Source organism: Gallinula chloropus (genome assembly GCF_964237585.1).
Source record: "Gallinula chloropus genome assembly, chromosome: 6".
Classification (NCBI taxonomy): domain Eukaryota; kingdom Metazoa; phylum Chordata; class Aves; order Gruiformes; family Rallidae; genus Gallinula; species Gallinula chloropus.
This window is the reverse complement of record NC_140091.1, coordinates 11,381,354-11,394,562: the sequence shown is the minus strand read 5'-3', so window position 1 is coordinate 11,394,562 and position 13,209 is coordinate 11,381,354. Positions and strand designations below refer to the sequence as shown.

The 13,209-nt window shown below is 61.2% G+C and overlaps 3 protein-coding genes across 5 annotated transcripts in view; 2 read left to right on the top strand and 1 right to left on the bottom strand.

The window, feature by feature from the left end:
* IPO13 (importin 13) overlaps positions 1-2,078 on the top strand; it is a 31,740-nt gene extending 29,662 nt beyond the window's left edge. For 2 of the 3 annotated variants that reach the window (XM_084266116.1, XM_084266114.1), the window contains 5 exons: positions 541-607; positions 779-837; positions 1,007-1,096; positions 1,223-1,404; positions 1,518-2,078. In XM_084266116.1, coding sequence (XP_084122242.1) covers positions 541-607; positions 779-837; positions 1,007-1,096; positions 1,223-1,404; positions 1,518-1,617 — 498 coding nt within the window. In that variant the 3' untranslated portion in view covers positions 1,618-2,078. The remainder of the gene's footprint in view (positions 1-540; positions 608-778; positions 838-1,006; positions 1,097-1,222; positions 1,405-1,517) is intronic. The other variant, XM_084266115.1, reaches the window with a different exon arrangement.
* A 436-nt stretch (positions 2,079-2,514) lies between these two features.
* On the bottom strand, positions 2,515-5,140 carry DPH2 (diphthamide biosynthesis 2; the record flags this gene model as incomplete). Its single annotated transcript, XM_084266081.1, has 6 exons — positions 2,515-3,082; positions 3,179-3,364; positions 3,509-4,147; positions 4,350-4,570; positions 4,751-4,863; positions 4,994-5,140. The coding sequence occupies 6 exons, from the start codon at positions 5,138-5,140 to the stop codon at positions 2,952-2,954; spliced, it is 1,437 nt and encodes a 478-aa protein (XP_084122207.1). The 3' UTR covers positions 2,515-2,951.
* A 337-nt stretch (positions 5,141-5,477) lies between these two features.
* Positions 5,478-12,010, top strand: ATP6V0B (ATPase H+ transporting V0 subunit b). Its single transcript, XM_084266186.1, has 8 exons — positions 5,478-5,602; positions 8,574-8,622; positions 9,103-9,186; positions 9,663-9,740; positions 10,311-10,380; positions 10,730-10,781; positions 11,104-11,294; positions 11,682-12,010. The coding sequence occupies exons 1-8, from the start codon at positions 5,536-5,538 to the stop codon at positions 11,706-11,708; spliced, it is 618 nt and encodes a 205-aa protein (XP_084122312.1). The 5' UTR covers positions 5,478-5,535; the 3' UTR covers positions 11,709-12,010.
* The last annotated feature ends 1,199 nt before the right edge of the window (positions 12,011-13,209 follow it).

Here is a 13,209-nt window from a genome sequence, read left to right as displayed (position 1 = left end):
ACTGCCAAGCAGCGTTGGCATCTCATTGTCTTCTTTGCCCTGGAGGCCAGGCAGAGCAAGCTGCTGGTCCAGTCTGGGGTTATTGCTCGAAGCAGTTGCTGTGAGCCTGGGGACATCAGCATCTTTAAGAGGAGATGAGCAAAGCAGGCAGGTGGCTGGGCTCTGCTGGGCCCCACATGACTGTCCTTGGCCCTGGAGCACTGCTGCTGCCTTGCCTGCTCTGGAGGGACAGGAGCCCTCTGTCCTGGCTCTGCAGCTGAAGGGTTTGTGTATATGCCACAGGGGTGTCTATCCTCAGGTTCTGGGGTCAGCGTTCCTCGAGCACAGCAGGCTGCCTGGCTGCTTGATTGAGTGACGTTGTCTTGGGGCGGGGGGAAAGCGATGGTTTCCTGCGCTACTGTGTGAATCTGCTGTTTACCGTGGGTGTGCCCAGGTAAGTGTGCATCCAGGCAGAGGCTGTCTGGGGCACTGGGTTCCTCGGAGGCTTCTTGGCTGCCTCTGCAGCGCTGGGTTTATGCTGCCTGTCTGTGTGCCTTGCAGGCTCTGAAACGGAAGCCGGACCTCTTCCTGTGTAGCAACCTGGATGTCAAAGCTGTGTTTCAGTGTGGTGAGTACTATGGGCACACACTCCAAATCACTCTGCTGAGAAGCCAGCCTACTCCTGTGGAGCTGGCTGGCTGGACCTGGGGCCAGACTGGCAGGACCTGGGGGCCACAGGGCTGGGCTGGGATAGCTTGCAATGCTTCTGGCTCCTAACCAGAGCAATCTCTACCCACAGGTGTCCTTTCGCTCAAGTTCCCTGAGGCCCCAACAGTCAAAGCATCCTGTGGCTTTTTTGTGAGTATCATGGACATCATGCAACACGCCCCCCCGCTCTCCTCTCCCCTCCCTCCCCCCCCCCCCCCCCCCCAAAGCTGACAGGGCAGGAGTGGGGCTGCAAATTGGGTAAGGGTGCTGCAGTGTGGAGCCTTCTCTGGCACTGAGCAGGCCGGGCTCTGTGTTGCAGACGGAGCTGCTTCCCCGCTGCGGAGAGATCGCCCCGGTGGGACAGGTCGTGCATGAGAACGGCAAAGTGTTGCTGCAGGCAGTGCTGGAGGTGAGAGACACTGAGACCACAAGCTCCTCAGCTGCTTTCCTGAGCAGCACCCCTGCAGACAGTGTAGCAGCGTGGGTGGGTGCAGGCAGGGTGATGCTGGTGTCTAAGCAGTCTGCTCTGTCGCAGGGTGTTGGTGGCCAGGCTTCCCGCAGCCTCATGGATCACTTTGCAGAAATCCTCTTTGCCTTGAACAAGCACTGCTTCAGCTACCTGAGTGTCTGGATCAAGGAGGCCATGCAGCAGGACGGCTTCCCCTCAGCCCGCGTCAGCCCCGAGCAGAAGGAGACCTTCAGCCAGCAGATCCTCAGGTTTGTGGGTCCCTCCCCGTGGCGGCTGTGCCCTGCGTGTGGTGGGAACGACCCTCCTTGGAGGCCTGGAGTGCCCCTCCCGACTCATGCTCACCCCCCTCCCTCTGTCTTAGCAGAGAGCGTGTGAACAAGCGGCGAGTGAAGGAGATGGTGAAGGAGTTCACCCTGCTGTGCCGAGGGCTGCATGGCACAGAGTACACAGCAGACTACTGAGCACCTGCCCAGGACCGCGGACAGTTTGCCCGGACCAGCTCTTCCCCGCAAGGAAGCCCCCCCCCCATCCTCCCCACCCTGCTGCAGTACGGCTCGTAGAATAACCCTCCACCTAGAATTAACCCACTTGGGACGCTCCTCAGCTAGATTTGGTGGCTGCATCTTGGTGTCAGCATCTTTGTTCCCCCCCAGCATGCTCCCCCCTCGCAGGGGACGGGAGTGCCGGCTGCAGGAGGCGGTGGCGAGGGTGGGAAGCCTAGGCAGGACTGTCCCAGCACGGGGTGGCCTGTGCCCGGGCTAACCAGCCCTTCCTCAGCCCTTCCCTGTGGGGTGCCTGTGCCCCTCAGCAGGGAGGCTGCCTCTGTGGCAGCAGCTGGCTGAGTGGGGGGGCTCACCCCCTGCTCATTTGTGCGTGTGTGGTTGGGAGGGGGGAGACCCTGCACCTAATTATATTAAGAATATTTCTACGTAGTGGCTGTCATTATTGTGGTGAGTGGACTTTGCCTTTTGCTGTTGCTGGGAAAAAACCCAGCAGGAAGGGATTAACATCCAAATTGGGGTGCCTCAGCATATCCTGGTTGCAGAAGGGACAGCAAAAACCCACCCCTCCTCCCCCCCCCACCCCTGCTCCTGTGGTCTGCCTGGCCAGGGCATGTCACGGAGCAGAAACCCCATGGTGGCCAGGGGCCAGACTCCATCCCCCCTGACTGCAGGTTCCTCGACCTCTCTTGCATTCTGCAGAGCAAGTTGCACTTGGAGCCCACTCACCTTTGCCTTAGCTCCCAGCCCTTCCTGTAAATAGGGGGGTCCTACTTTGGGTTTTCTAATCTCCTGGGCCAGTTGTAGCTGAGGCACAGGGCTGAACTCCCCAAGCAGGCACCGTGAGCTGTGTTCTTGCTGTGAGATGCCGGGTATCACCCCGCTGCTCAGCCCCTGTTTTATTCTAGAAGACAATTCACATATAAGTCCTTTTTGGTTTGGCTGGAGCTACCAGCAGCAGCTTAGACAAGCCTCAAGTCCTGGTGCTGTCAGCTCACGTGAAGCTGTGACCTTTCCATGTCGAGCCAAAGGTGTCCTGAACTGGGAGCCCTCAGAAGCCAGGTCTGGGCCAAGTGACTGCCTGGCTGCGAGCCCAGGGGTGCTGTAGGCATCCTCAAACACATGTGCAACTCCTGCTCTCCCACCACAGTAATACTGACCCAAGGCCACATCCAGCGTGGGGCCAGCTTGTGGCAGGTCTGGACCCTGCTGAGCCCCTCACACATCTGACACCCAGTGGCAGGCTATGCCTGGGCCCCCGCACACATCCTGCTCCTGCCGATGCTGCTGCTGAATCAGGGTTGCTCATGCCCCTCGTCCTCATAGGCAATGGCAATCCCTCGTCGACCCTGCACAGCCTTGGAGACAGGTGTCTGCCCCAGGTTCTGCTCCAGGCCCCGCCAGCTGCGGGACTCCAGGAAGGAGGCTGCGAGGAGAGAGAAAAGGAATTGTTACTGGAAGCAAGGAAGGGGCACCAGCCCTGCCCCATGGCTCAGCCCCACCATGAAACCGAGACACAAACCAGCAGGGCTGATCTCCGCGAGGGCCCGCGTCTGGTCCCTGCAGGCAAGTGTGGTACTGGGGGGCAGCTGGGGGGCCAGGGGGTCGCAGAGGTGGGCAGCACGCATCTCCCCTGTGATCAGCGAGATGTCAGGAACAGCCTCTGCTGCAGGGACGGCCGGTGGGAGCTCCACATGCGCACAGGCACCTGCCAGCAAATGGTCATGTTAGCCTGGTGTTCGTGTCTATCCTCTGGCTGGCATGGAGCCAGGGCAACTGCGGCCTCCAGGCAGGGGAGCAGGGCAGGATGTGTTTCAGGAAGGTGTTGGAGCAGCTGATTTCCAGCTGTTACCTGGCAGCAGGTCTCGGAAGTCAGTGAGGTAGTTCCCTGTCCATTCACGGGCTGGGTTACAGGCCAGCTCCAGCTCATAGGGGGTCACAACGGGCCGGTAGAAGTCACTGGAGTCCAGCAGGGAGTTCTGAGTACAGGCCACCAGGACAAAGATGTCCACCTCCAGGAAGTTGGCCAGCTTGGCAGGGTTTGGCTTTCCCACAGCCAGTGTGTAGCTACGCTTGCCGGCCCGGTGCAGAAGCTTGCGGAGGTGCTGCAGCACAGCCAGGTAGCCTTCCACGCCGAGGGTGCCCACCAGGATGCCCACCACCTGCGCATCCCGGATCCGCTCCACCAGGTACAGCCGTCGCATCAGGGCCCGGTTGATGTTAAGGGTCTCGCGGCGGCCACAGCCGGTGGCGGGGTTGAAGGAGCTGAAGGGGCAGCAGTTCCAGGTCAGCATGAAGCTGGTGAGAGCCAGGCCCTCAGCTCCCACGTAGAACATGGCACAGTCCTGCAGCCCTCCTGGTGCCTCCACCAGGAACCGGCGACCGAACTGCCGCACCTCCCCAGGCAGTGTGGGGCCAGGAGGGTCCTCACACACCACCCTGGAGAAAACGATATTGGGGTACTCCGGGCACAACTGCTGCTCCAGCTCACCTGAAGGAGAGACAAGTAAGAACGAAACATGGCCACAGACCTGACCCACAGAAAGCTAAACAGCAAACTAGGGGAGAGGAGAGATCAGAAGTCAAGGCTGGCAGTGTCTGGGGACTGCCTGCCTGCTGCTGCCTCTCCCCTGCACAGCTCTGCAGAGCTCAGAGCAGCACCCGAGACCCTCTTTCTACCCCAGAGCACTCACCCATTGCGTGGGCATAGACCACATCACTCAGCACCACCACATGGCTCTGCCGATCAGGATAGAGCTCCCGGAAGGCCTCTGTGCAACGCCTGATATCCAGGGGCTGCCGCCCGAAGATGTGCAGCACCGGGAGCTTTCTGCAGGGGCTGAGGCAGGCCGGGCCGTAATGCAGCACCGCCTCGGCACCCGCGTGCGCGGCGGCAACTTCATCCACACAGCAGCTGTGGGGAGAACCCGGTGTCAGACGGCCCCAGCACCGCGGAGCTCTTCCTCCTCCCTTAGACCTTCTCCCCGGCCCAAATCCGGCAGTTCCAGCCCTCAGCCCTGCCAGGCCGGGGACGGGCAGCCCCGTTCCTGCCCGTGTGGGAACCCAGGGCTGCCCCACGCAGCCCCGCACCGACCTGCCATACGTGGTGTCTCCCAGGACGTACACCTCGGCGCCGGTCGCCGCCTCCATCCGGGCCGCCACCGCTGCCGCGTCCGCCAGGAGCTCGTCGGGGAACTGGAGAGCGACCTGGGGCGGGGGGGGGTGGGGGGCAGGCACCAGGAGTAAGGCACCAGGAGCGGGGCCCCGGGAGCGAGGCCCCGGGAGAGGGTGGGCGGCCCGCAGCCTCCGACCCTGCTCCAACCCCGGCCCCACTCACCTTGCGGAAGCCTCCGTCCCGCACGAAGCCGGCCGCCCGGCCCATCTCGTAGAAGCCATCAAGGTCCTCCCGCGGCGGCGCCGCCGACACCGGGCCCAGCTCCCGCCGCAGCGCGGCCTCCCCGTCGCTGCTGAAGGCCGTTGCCATGGCGCCGCGGGGCCGAGCAGCAGACCCGCCACGCGCGGCCCCCGAGGCCGCTTCCGGGCCAGGGCGCGGAGCCGGCCCATGAGAAGTCGACACCGCCCTCCCCGTTCCCGGAAATCCCGCCTCCGGCGGAGGGGGACCTATCGCCCCTCACGGCGGGGGCGCGGAGCGGGAGGGCAGCCAATGGCGAGCGGCGCTCTCGCGGTGCGTTCTGGTCTAGGTAGTTCCCCCGGCGCTGTAGGGCCCGCGCAGCCAATGAGAGCGCCTGCGTCATTCTCCTTCCGCTCGGGGCGCTGCGGTTCCGCTCATGTGCCCGTGCGCGGGTCAGGTGACGCGCTCGCGCCCGGCAGCTCCCTCCGGCCCCGCTCCGCTCCGGCCCGTCCCGCGTCGCCGCCGCCATGACGGGGCTCGCGCTGCTGTACTCGGGGCTCGGCCTCGCCTTCTGGACCACCATGCTGGGCGTCGGTCAGCGCCGGGGCGGGGGCCGGGCGGCGGGGGCCGGGCGGGGCGGCAGGTCGCGGGGCGGCAGGGGCCGGTGGGTCACGGAAAGGCCCGGGCCCGGGGGGGGGTGTCTGTGGGCCGGGCCCGAGGCGGGAGGGGGCTGTGGGGGTGAGGCGGTAGCAGCTCGGGTTTGTGTCCCTGCTCCGGAGGAGGCGGGGTGGGGGGTGCTGTGGGATCCCGGGGGGTGCAGCGTTGCCCGTCCTGTGCTGGCTGAGCCGCCCCGGGGAAGCGGCGGGGGGACAGGCCTGGGGCCCGCCGGGGAGCTGCTGCCGCCGGTGCGGCTCCTCGCTCGGCCCGGACGTGTCCCCGCCGGCGCTTTGAGCTGCTCACCCCAAAGGGCAGCCCCCCTCGGCAGTGGCGGGTCCCCCTCGGCAGTGGCGGGTCCCCCTCGGCAGTGGCGGGTCCCCCTCGGCAGTGCCGCATCCCCGCCACCTGCTGTTCCCGGTGCCGGCAGCCTGTCTGACTCGAGCAGCTTTGGGGGGCGGGGGGGGGGTGGGGGGCTGTGGGAGCGGAAAGGCGCTGGAGCCAGTCACGGGCCGTGTTTGGGTCTGATGGATCAGGGGAGGTAAAGGTGGGTGCTGGTCTGTGTCCCCTGGACAGAGGGGTTTTGCCCTCCTGCTATGCCAAGCTGTGGCTGGCACAACCTCAGGAAAGGGGCAAGTTTGTCTGGATGGCCACAGAGCTGGTGTGTGGTGCCTTAGGGCAGCTCAGCCTCTGGGGCTGATGGACTCAGCAGCACTGAGGATGGAGTTTATGCCCAAGGGGTGGTGGGAAGGCTTTGTGCTGGAGCTGCTGGTGATTTCCTCTTTCAGTGCAGGGCAAAGTGACCGTGAGCCAGGCAGAGGCTGGAGGGACCTCAGCTCCTTCCTCAGCGCTTGGGTGAGGGGAGATACCAAGTGAGAAGTGAAGGGTGTCTCAGTCCCTCGTGTTTCCAGGGCCTGATGAACCCAGTGCCAGGCCCAGAGCTTCCTTACTGGCCTCTGACTCATGCAGCTCATACCGGTGCAGATATGTGTGGTGAACTTGACGCTGTCGGAAAATCTCAACAAGCTGAGCCCTGATATTCTTAACTTCCCCTGCCCTGTTGCAATCCCTTTTGGGGGAAAGCACAAGTGGGAAGTGGTCTCGTTCTGCACAGTGTTGCAGTAGTGCCTTTGTGCTTTCCCTCCTTGTTCTGAGCCCTGCTTTGGTGCTCAGGTCCTGCTGCCCTGGCCCTTTTCTGTCTTCAGGGCTGGGAGCCAGAGCTCACAGGAAAGCGTCTTTTGCCCTGTTTCTTTTGTATATGAATCCAGAAGAGAATGGAAGGTGCCCCAAAGTTCTGCCCTGAGCTGGTTGTGTCTCTTCTTTACCGCTCCTGGGGGGTGGGGGCAGCTGGGGCTCGCTGCCTTCAGTTCCTGCTCTGCCAACCAAGCAGCAAAGCCAAAACACAAGTCTCAGACCGGCTAGGTCCGGCACCGTAGAGATCATCCCTGAAGGTCACCAGGCATGTGGACTAGGGTGCAGCCTCCCTGTGCACTCACTGGCTGTAGTGGCTCCATTCCTTATCCATACGGGGTGCTGCAGGGGAGGGGACACCCCAGCTGTGCCTATGGGAGGGGTGACAAGCAGGACCACTTCCCATTTTGGGGCTGGCTTGCCTCACAGTGCTTGCATCTTCTCCTGGTGTGCTGGGGGTGTGTGGAGGGGTTTAGTACACGGGGAGGATGGGGACACGCCTGCGGTGAGGCTGTTGGGTGTCTCTGCACTGCAACACTGGGGCCTTTCCATGGGATGAGCCGTCCTGCAGGTCTGAACCATGGGCAGTAAAGGGCTCCTCCAACCTGTGGCACAGGGTGTTGCTGCCAGGCTTGCCATCACCCCTGTCCTCCAGGGAAAGGGAGCAGTGGCATGCATGCAGTGACCTTTTTGCTGCTTTGAAGCATTTCAGAAGACTCCAATTTCCTCTTTTCCTGGCCATACACAGGGCTGGTGTCACACAGCCAGTGTCTCTGGTCAACAACAGTAGAGCTGTCCCTTCACCCTCTTTATCTATTGTGGAGCAGGCAGTGCCATACTGCCTGCACTTATCTGTTTCTTGGGGCTGGGTCACCCTCTTTTCCAACTGCATGCTGTGAGCCATCCAAAGAGCAAGTGTCTCTTCTGGTCTGCAGCCATGTTTCCTGCTCAGGAGCTCCGAGTTTCAGTGCAAGCACTTCTGCCTGAGCTGGGGCTGCTGGGTGTGACTCCCAGAGGCTGTTCAGCACCAGGGGAGAGGAGCAAGGTACAGCAAGGCAAGCTGGGTTCCTCAGGACAGTGCTTTGGTGTCTCCTGCCTGTGTTGGAGTACAGATGTCTCTGGAAATGACTAACCCTGGGGGGGAGGAAGCTGCAGAGAGCAGGCATGTCTTGAATGTCCACAGCCTTGGGATGGGGTTGCTGGGGGCAGCTGCAGCTCCTGGTGTTGACTGGCTCCTGGGCAGCAGGTGGTGGAGCAGCATGTGATGGTCAGTCAGGGCATGGCCTCACTCCTCTCACCTTCCCTGTGAGAGAAAAGAGCTCAGAGCTGGTCACCCAGTGCTAGGGCTCTCCAGTGGAGAGACTGCTGGGGCACAGGGCTGTGGGTTACTCTTAGGCTTGTGTAGCCCAGCGTGACCTGTGGGCACTCAGCACGGTCAGGGAACAGAGAATGGGCCCCAATAACCGCCACGATCCTCTTCTGGGTGAAGACTGGGATGAGGTCTGGGAGTGTCACAGGTCTGGACTGTCTGCCCTGAGCTGATGTGGGAGTGCTGGGATCACTGGGGCAGGTCTTGGGGGAGGCACACCTGAGACAGTGTTCCCAGTAACCCTTCTGCACGCGGTGCAGCACCCCGGAGCCTCCAGCCCGGGGCTTCGCAGCGCTGGGAGGAAATGGCTGGTGCTTTTCTGAAGGTTCCCATGTGGCTCTTGCTTTCCAGGGATCTGCTACACAATATTTGACCTGGGCTTCCGCTTCGATGTGGCCTGGTGAGTTCCTTGTAAACACTGGCATCCTGAGGGCTGTGTGAGAGGGTGGGCAGCGTTGTCACTGCCCACAGGGAGCAGTGGACTTGCTTGTGAGTGATGGGCAGTGGTCCCTGTGTTGCAGGGGGGAACAAGAGCTGTGGTGAACAGGGGTTCTGATACCCATAAGGCAGGATAGATGCAGCCCATGTGTATGTGCAGCTGGCTGCATATGGAGTCCTGGTACAGCTATCACTGCCTTTCCTACTTCTCCTTGGACCCCAACTTCCCCTTCCCAGTGGGGGTTTGGAAAGAGGAGCTCAGTGCATGTGGGTGAGGGTCCTGGGTTGTCAGCTGGCAGAGAGGGACTCTTCTGTCCCACTGTCTGTCAGTGCCCAACCCATCTTGGGCTGGTGGAGATGGAAAGGACCTGCTTTGGGGCTGTGCACTATGAGTAACGGGGCTCAGGCTGTGTGCTGACTTGGAGCACTTCTTCCTCTCCAGGTTCCTGACAGAGACCTCCCCCTTCATGTGGTCCAACCTGGGCATCGGCCTGGCCATCTCCCTGTCTGTGGTGGGAGCTGCATGGTGAGTGGAGCTGGCTCTTCAGTGGGCTCCTGCTGTTCCACCTCAGTAGCTGTGTATACACTGCGGTTTCTCCACGGCAGGGCAAGGGCAGGACAGTGTTTACATGCAGGGGTGTGGAACTGTGTGTCACTGTGGCGGTGGGGCTGGGTTGCTGACCTCCTGGGATGCCTGGGCAGACTGCCATGCAGGCTGCAGTGGCAGTAGAGAGGTGGGGGGGCGGGGGGAGGGATGTTGCTGGCTCTCTGGTAGCCATACCCCTGAGCCCAGGCTGTGTAGTGGTGGCTCTTGTGCCCCCAAGTTCTGCTGGTGTAGGTGGTGGAGCTTGGGACCACTCACACCCTGGGGGTAGACAGGCCAAGCCCACGGTGTCCTCCAGCTGGATGCCCAATTCTCTGCTCAGCTGCAAGATCCTGGTTTTCCTTTTGAATCCTTGTGTGAGTGCCAGGCTCTCCACCAATCACCCTTGTCTGCCACAGGGGGATTTACATCACAGGCTCCAGCATCATCGGTGGTGGTGTCAAAGCCCCTCGGATCAAAACCAAGAACCTGGTGAGGTAAGTGCAGACCCGGGGTTAGTGCTCCTGCTGTGCCTGGGCAGGCAGGTCCCGGCCAGCACAGGCACTCCTGGCCTACCTCTAGATGGGTGCTGCTGGGAGAGGCTCCTGGCTGAGCTGCTGATGCTGTTTGCTTTTGAAACAAAGAGCCTTAAAGGAGCCAGAGTGCTGCTGTGCCGTGTCACTCAGTGAATGAGCCCAGTGTGTTCACAACAAACACCAAGATCACACTTCCTGCCACAGGCAGGGTTCCCCTGGCCAGAAGGGTGCTGGTGGGGGGCAGGGCTCCCTGGGCCTGCTTCCTGCAGGGCCATCACAGCTTACTTGGGTGGCCCAACACCACCAGCCTTCGTGTTTGGGAGCCCCCCTTTTGAGAGGAAAGTAGCAGGTAGGCTGGGCTGCCTTTCTGCCCTTGGCAGCAGTGGGGCAGGCCCACACACGGCTGTGGAAAGGTCAGGCTGCTGGCTGGTGGGGTGCAAAGTGGCAGGGGCTGCTTAGGATGGGACAGAGCCTGGGACACTGGTCAGACTGACTGATACACTGTGCTCAGACTTTGTCTTTCTCTCACAGCATCATTTTCTGCGAAGCTGTGGCTATCTACGGGATCATCATGGCAATTGTCATCAGCAACATGGCTGAGGTATGGGAGGGCCTGGGCTGCCCAGCCAGCCCTGTGCTAGCCTGGACACCACGGTGGGGATGTGCAGCTGGGCATGGGACACTGTTGTGAGCAGTGGCCCTCTGGGGACTTCAGACACTGTTGTGGCTCTGAGAGCCCCTGAACTGGTGGTCTGTGCTGTGGCCCTTGTCCACACTGAAGAATGGATTGGGGGAGCACACACAAGGCAGGTGTGGTGAAGCTGCCCAGTGACAATGAGTCAAGGACCAGCACTGACCAAAATGTGGTGGCTTTGTGCTGTTCTGGGGATGGGTACCTCTCCTGGAGACCACGGACTTACCACTAACCCACACCCTGTGCTTTCTCTCAGCCTTTCTCTGCAGTCACCCCAGAGGCGATTGGAGCCAGGAACTACCATGCAGGTAAGGACTGGTCAGTCCCTGGGGCCATTGCTGTGAGTGTTGCCACCCCCTGACAGCCACCCTCTCTGACTGACTGGTGGCCTGCTGCAGGTATTTGAAGAACATGTGAGTCTTCTGCCAAAAAGTGGCTTTTTCCTTATTCTTGAGGCCCTCCCACACCCAGCTGGGCACTGCTGCTTCCCTGGGCTGCAGCTGTGGGAGCTGGGGTGAGCCCTGGAGCAGCTCTGGGCCTTCTGTCACCTCAAGGCAGAGCTGCTGCAACATACCCTGGTGCAGGTAGAAGGGGGTTACCCCCTGCTCTCGCAGTGTTCCTCTCTCACAGGTTTCTCCATGTTTGGGGCCGGCCTGACCGTGGGGTTATGCAATCTCTTCTGTGGGGTCTGCGTGGGCATCGTGGGCAGCGGGGCTGCCCTGGCTGATGCCCAGAACGCCAGCCTCTTCGTCAAGATCCTGATCGTGGAGATCTTTGGCAGTGCCATAGGGCTGTTCGGGGTCATCGTTGCTATCCTGCAGGTACCTGCCTCTTTGGGGCCCCCAGGTTTATGGGAGCACAAGGTGCCCATCACCCTGGGTGCTCTTCAGCTCCAGGGAGACACAACTGTGCTCCAGCACAGCCCTCCCCTTGGGATGCGGAGGCTGCTTGTGAGGTTTGGGCTGGCACAGCGCTTCCCATAGCATGCTGTGCCTTCTTGCAGCAGAGCAAACTCTTGATGGCTGCTCTGAGCAGCTGTCACTGAGTGTTTCACCTTGGGTGCACCCTTCATGATGCCCCTGTATTGTTGGTGGGGCTGATGAGCTGTGTGCAGCTTCTGGATGGTCCTGGGGTGCTTGGGTGGGACTGGGGTGCTGGGCTGGGGTTTGTAAGGCATGGCCTAACATCATCTTCTTCTTTCTTTCTAGACATCTAAAGTAAAAATGGGCAACTGAGCTCTGTCCCACCCAGCCTGTTCCAGCCCGCCCCAAGAGGTGCTGTATATATTTATTTAATGTTTCTATCCCTGACTGGGGCGGGAGCTGCCCCGCAGCAGGAGCAGGAGCCTGGCTGTGCAGAGCCCCATCCCGCTGCCCAGTCGGCCCCCTCGGAAGAAACAAATTTCTCTGTGTGAATTCTGACCCCAGCGGCCTGGACCAGCCCACGGGGCCCTGCTGCTGCCTGTCCCCGGTGTGTGTAGAATCAACCACCAGTGCAATTCTGTGTCCGTGAAATAAATATGGTTCTTGTCCAAGGATGCAGCTTTGCTTCTGCCCTCTGTGTGCTGGGGAGGCCTGCAGGCAGCAAGGGCTGATTTGGGCTGGACCCTTACTTGGAGATTTCCACTCTGTGCCTCTGGCAAAGGCCCTGCCTGGCTCTAGGAGCCCGGTGGTGTCCTCCCTGCGTGGGGTTAACCCTGCTGCCTGCTCAGCCTGCATTCTCTGGGCTGTGGGAACACTGAGCTCTGCTTTGCTACCCATAGCAGGTAGAAGGCTGTTAGAGCAGGCAGCGGGCAGCTCTGCGCTGCCTCTGCCTCACATGAGGCATGCTGGAGGCACAGGCACAAACTGGTTTGGGGCCTTTCGGCTCCCATCCAGGTAGTTTAGCACAGAGGGAGCGTACAGAGTGTCCACGGCCCCATTGTGTAGCTGGGGAGCATGAGAAGGACAGAGGAGCGAAGGGTTTGCCCCTTCCAAGGCTGTCCTCTAGCCAGCAGCTCCTCTGTGTGACTTGGCTGGTTGCTGCTACCTGGGCAGCTGCTGCTGCGTGCTGGGATGTTCCAGTCTGCAGTGCCCCTCCATCCCAGGGGACCCTGGCAGAGGTCCCAGGGGTGGGAATGCTTTGTGTTGGCTCTGCTCCCCTCTCCTTTGCTGCAGTGAATATGGTGTAGGGAAGCTGGATGTGAACAGCTGGGCTTGCAGCTCTTCTGCTGCTTGGGGGAAGGGAAGGGCAAAGTCCTCCTGCCTCTGCTCTGCAGAGAGCCTGGGGCTGATGCTTCTGCAGTCTGCTGTATGCAACACAAGGTCCTCATCCTGCTGTGCTGCCTGTGCACCTTCGTAGGGGAGCACTGATCCGGTGCTCTTGGTGCTGTGTCAGAGTGGATGCACACCTGGGTGTAACAGACTGGGGCAGCAGTGGGGCTGCTGGAGCCAAGGAGGCATTCGTGCCTGCTTATTTCTGCTCTTGGGATAAGGGCAGGTGCTGCTGTGTGGCCTCTCTGAGATGTGCTGGTTTCCCAGCTCTGCTCCCCGTTGTCCTGTGTGTTTTGGGACACTCATGTCTCAGCCTGGGCTGGGGGAAGATTGCTGGGGCAAGCCAAGCCACTGCTGTGCCAACTGTGCTGGCTGCTCTGAGGCTGTGACAGGACCTCTGCATGCCCCATGCTTTATCGTGGCCTGCTCAGAGGAAAGGGTGTTGTAATAGTTTTGCTCATCCAGTGTGGGGGCTGCACCCTTG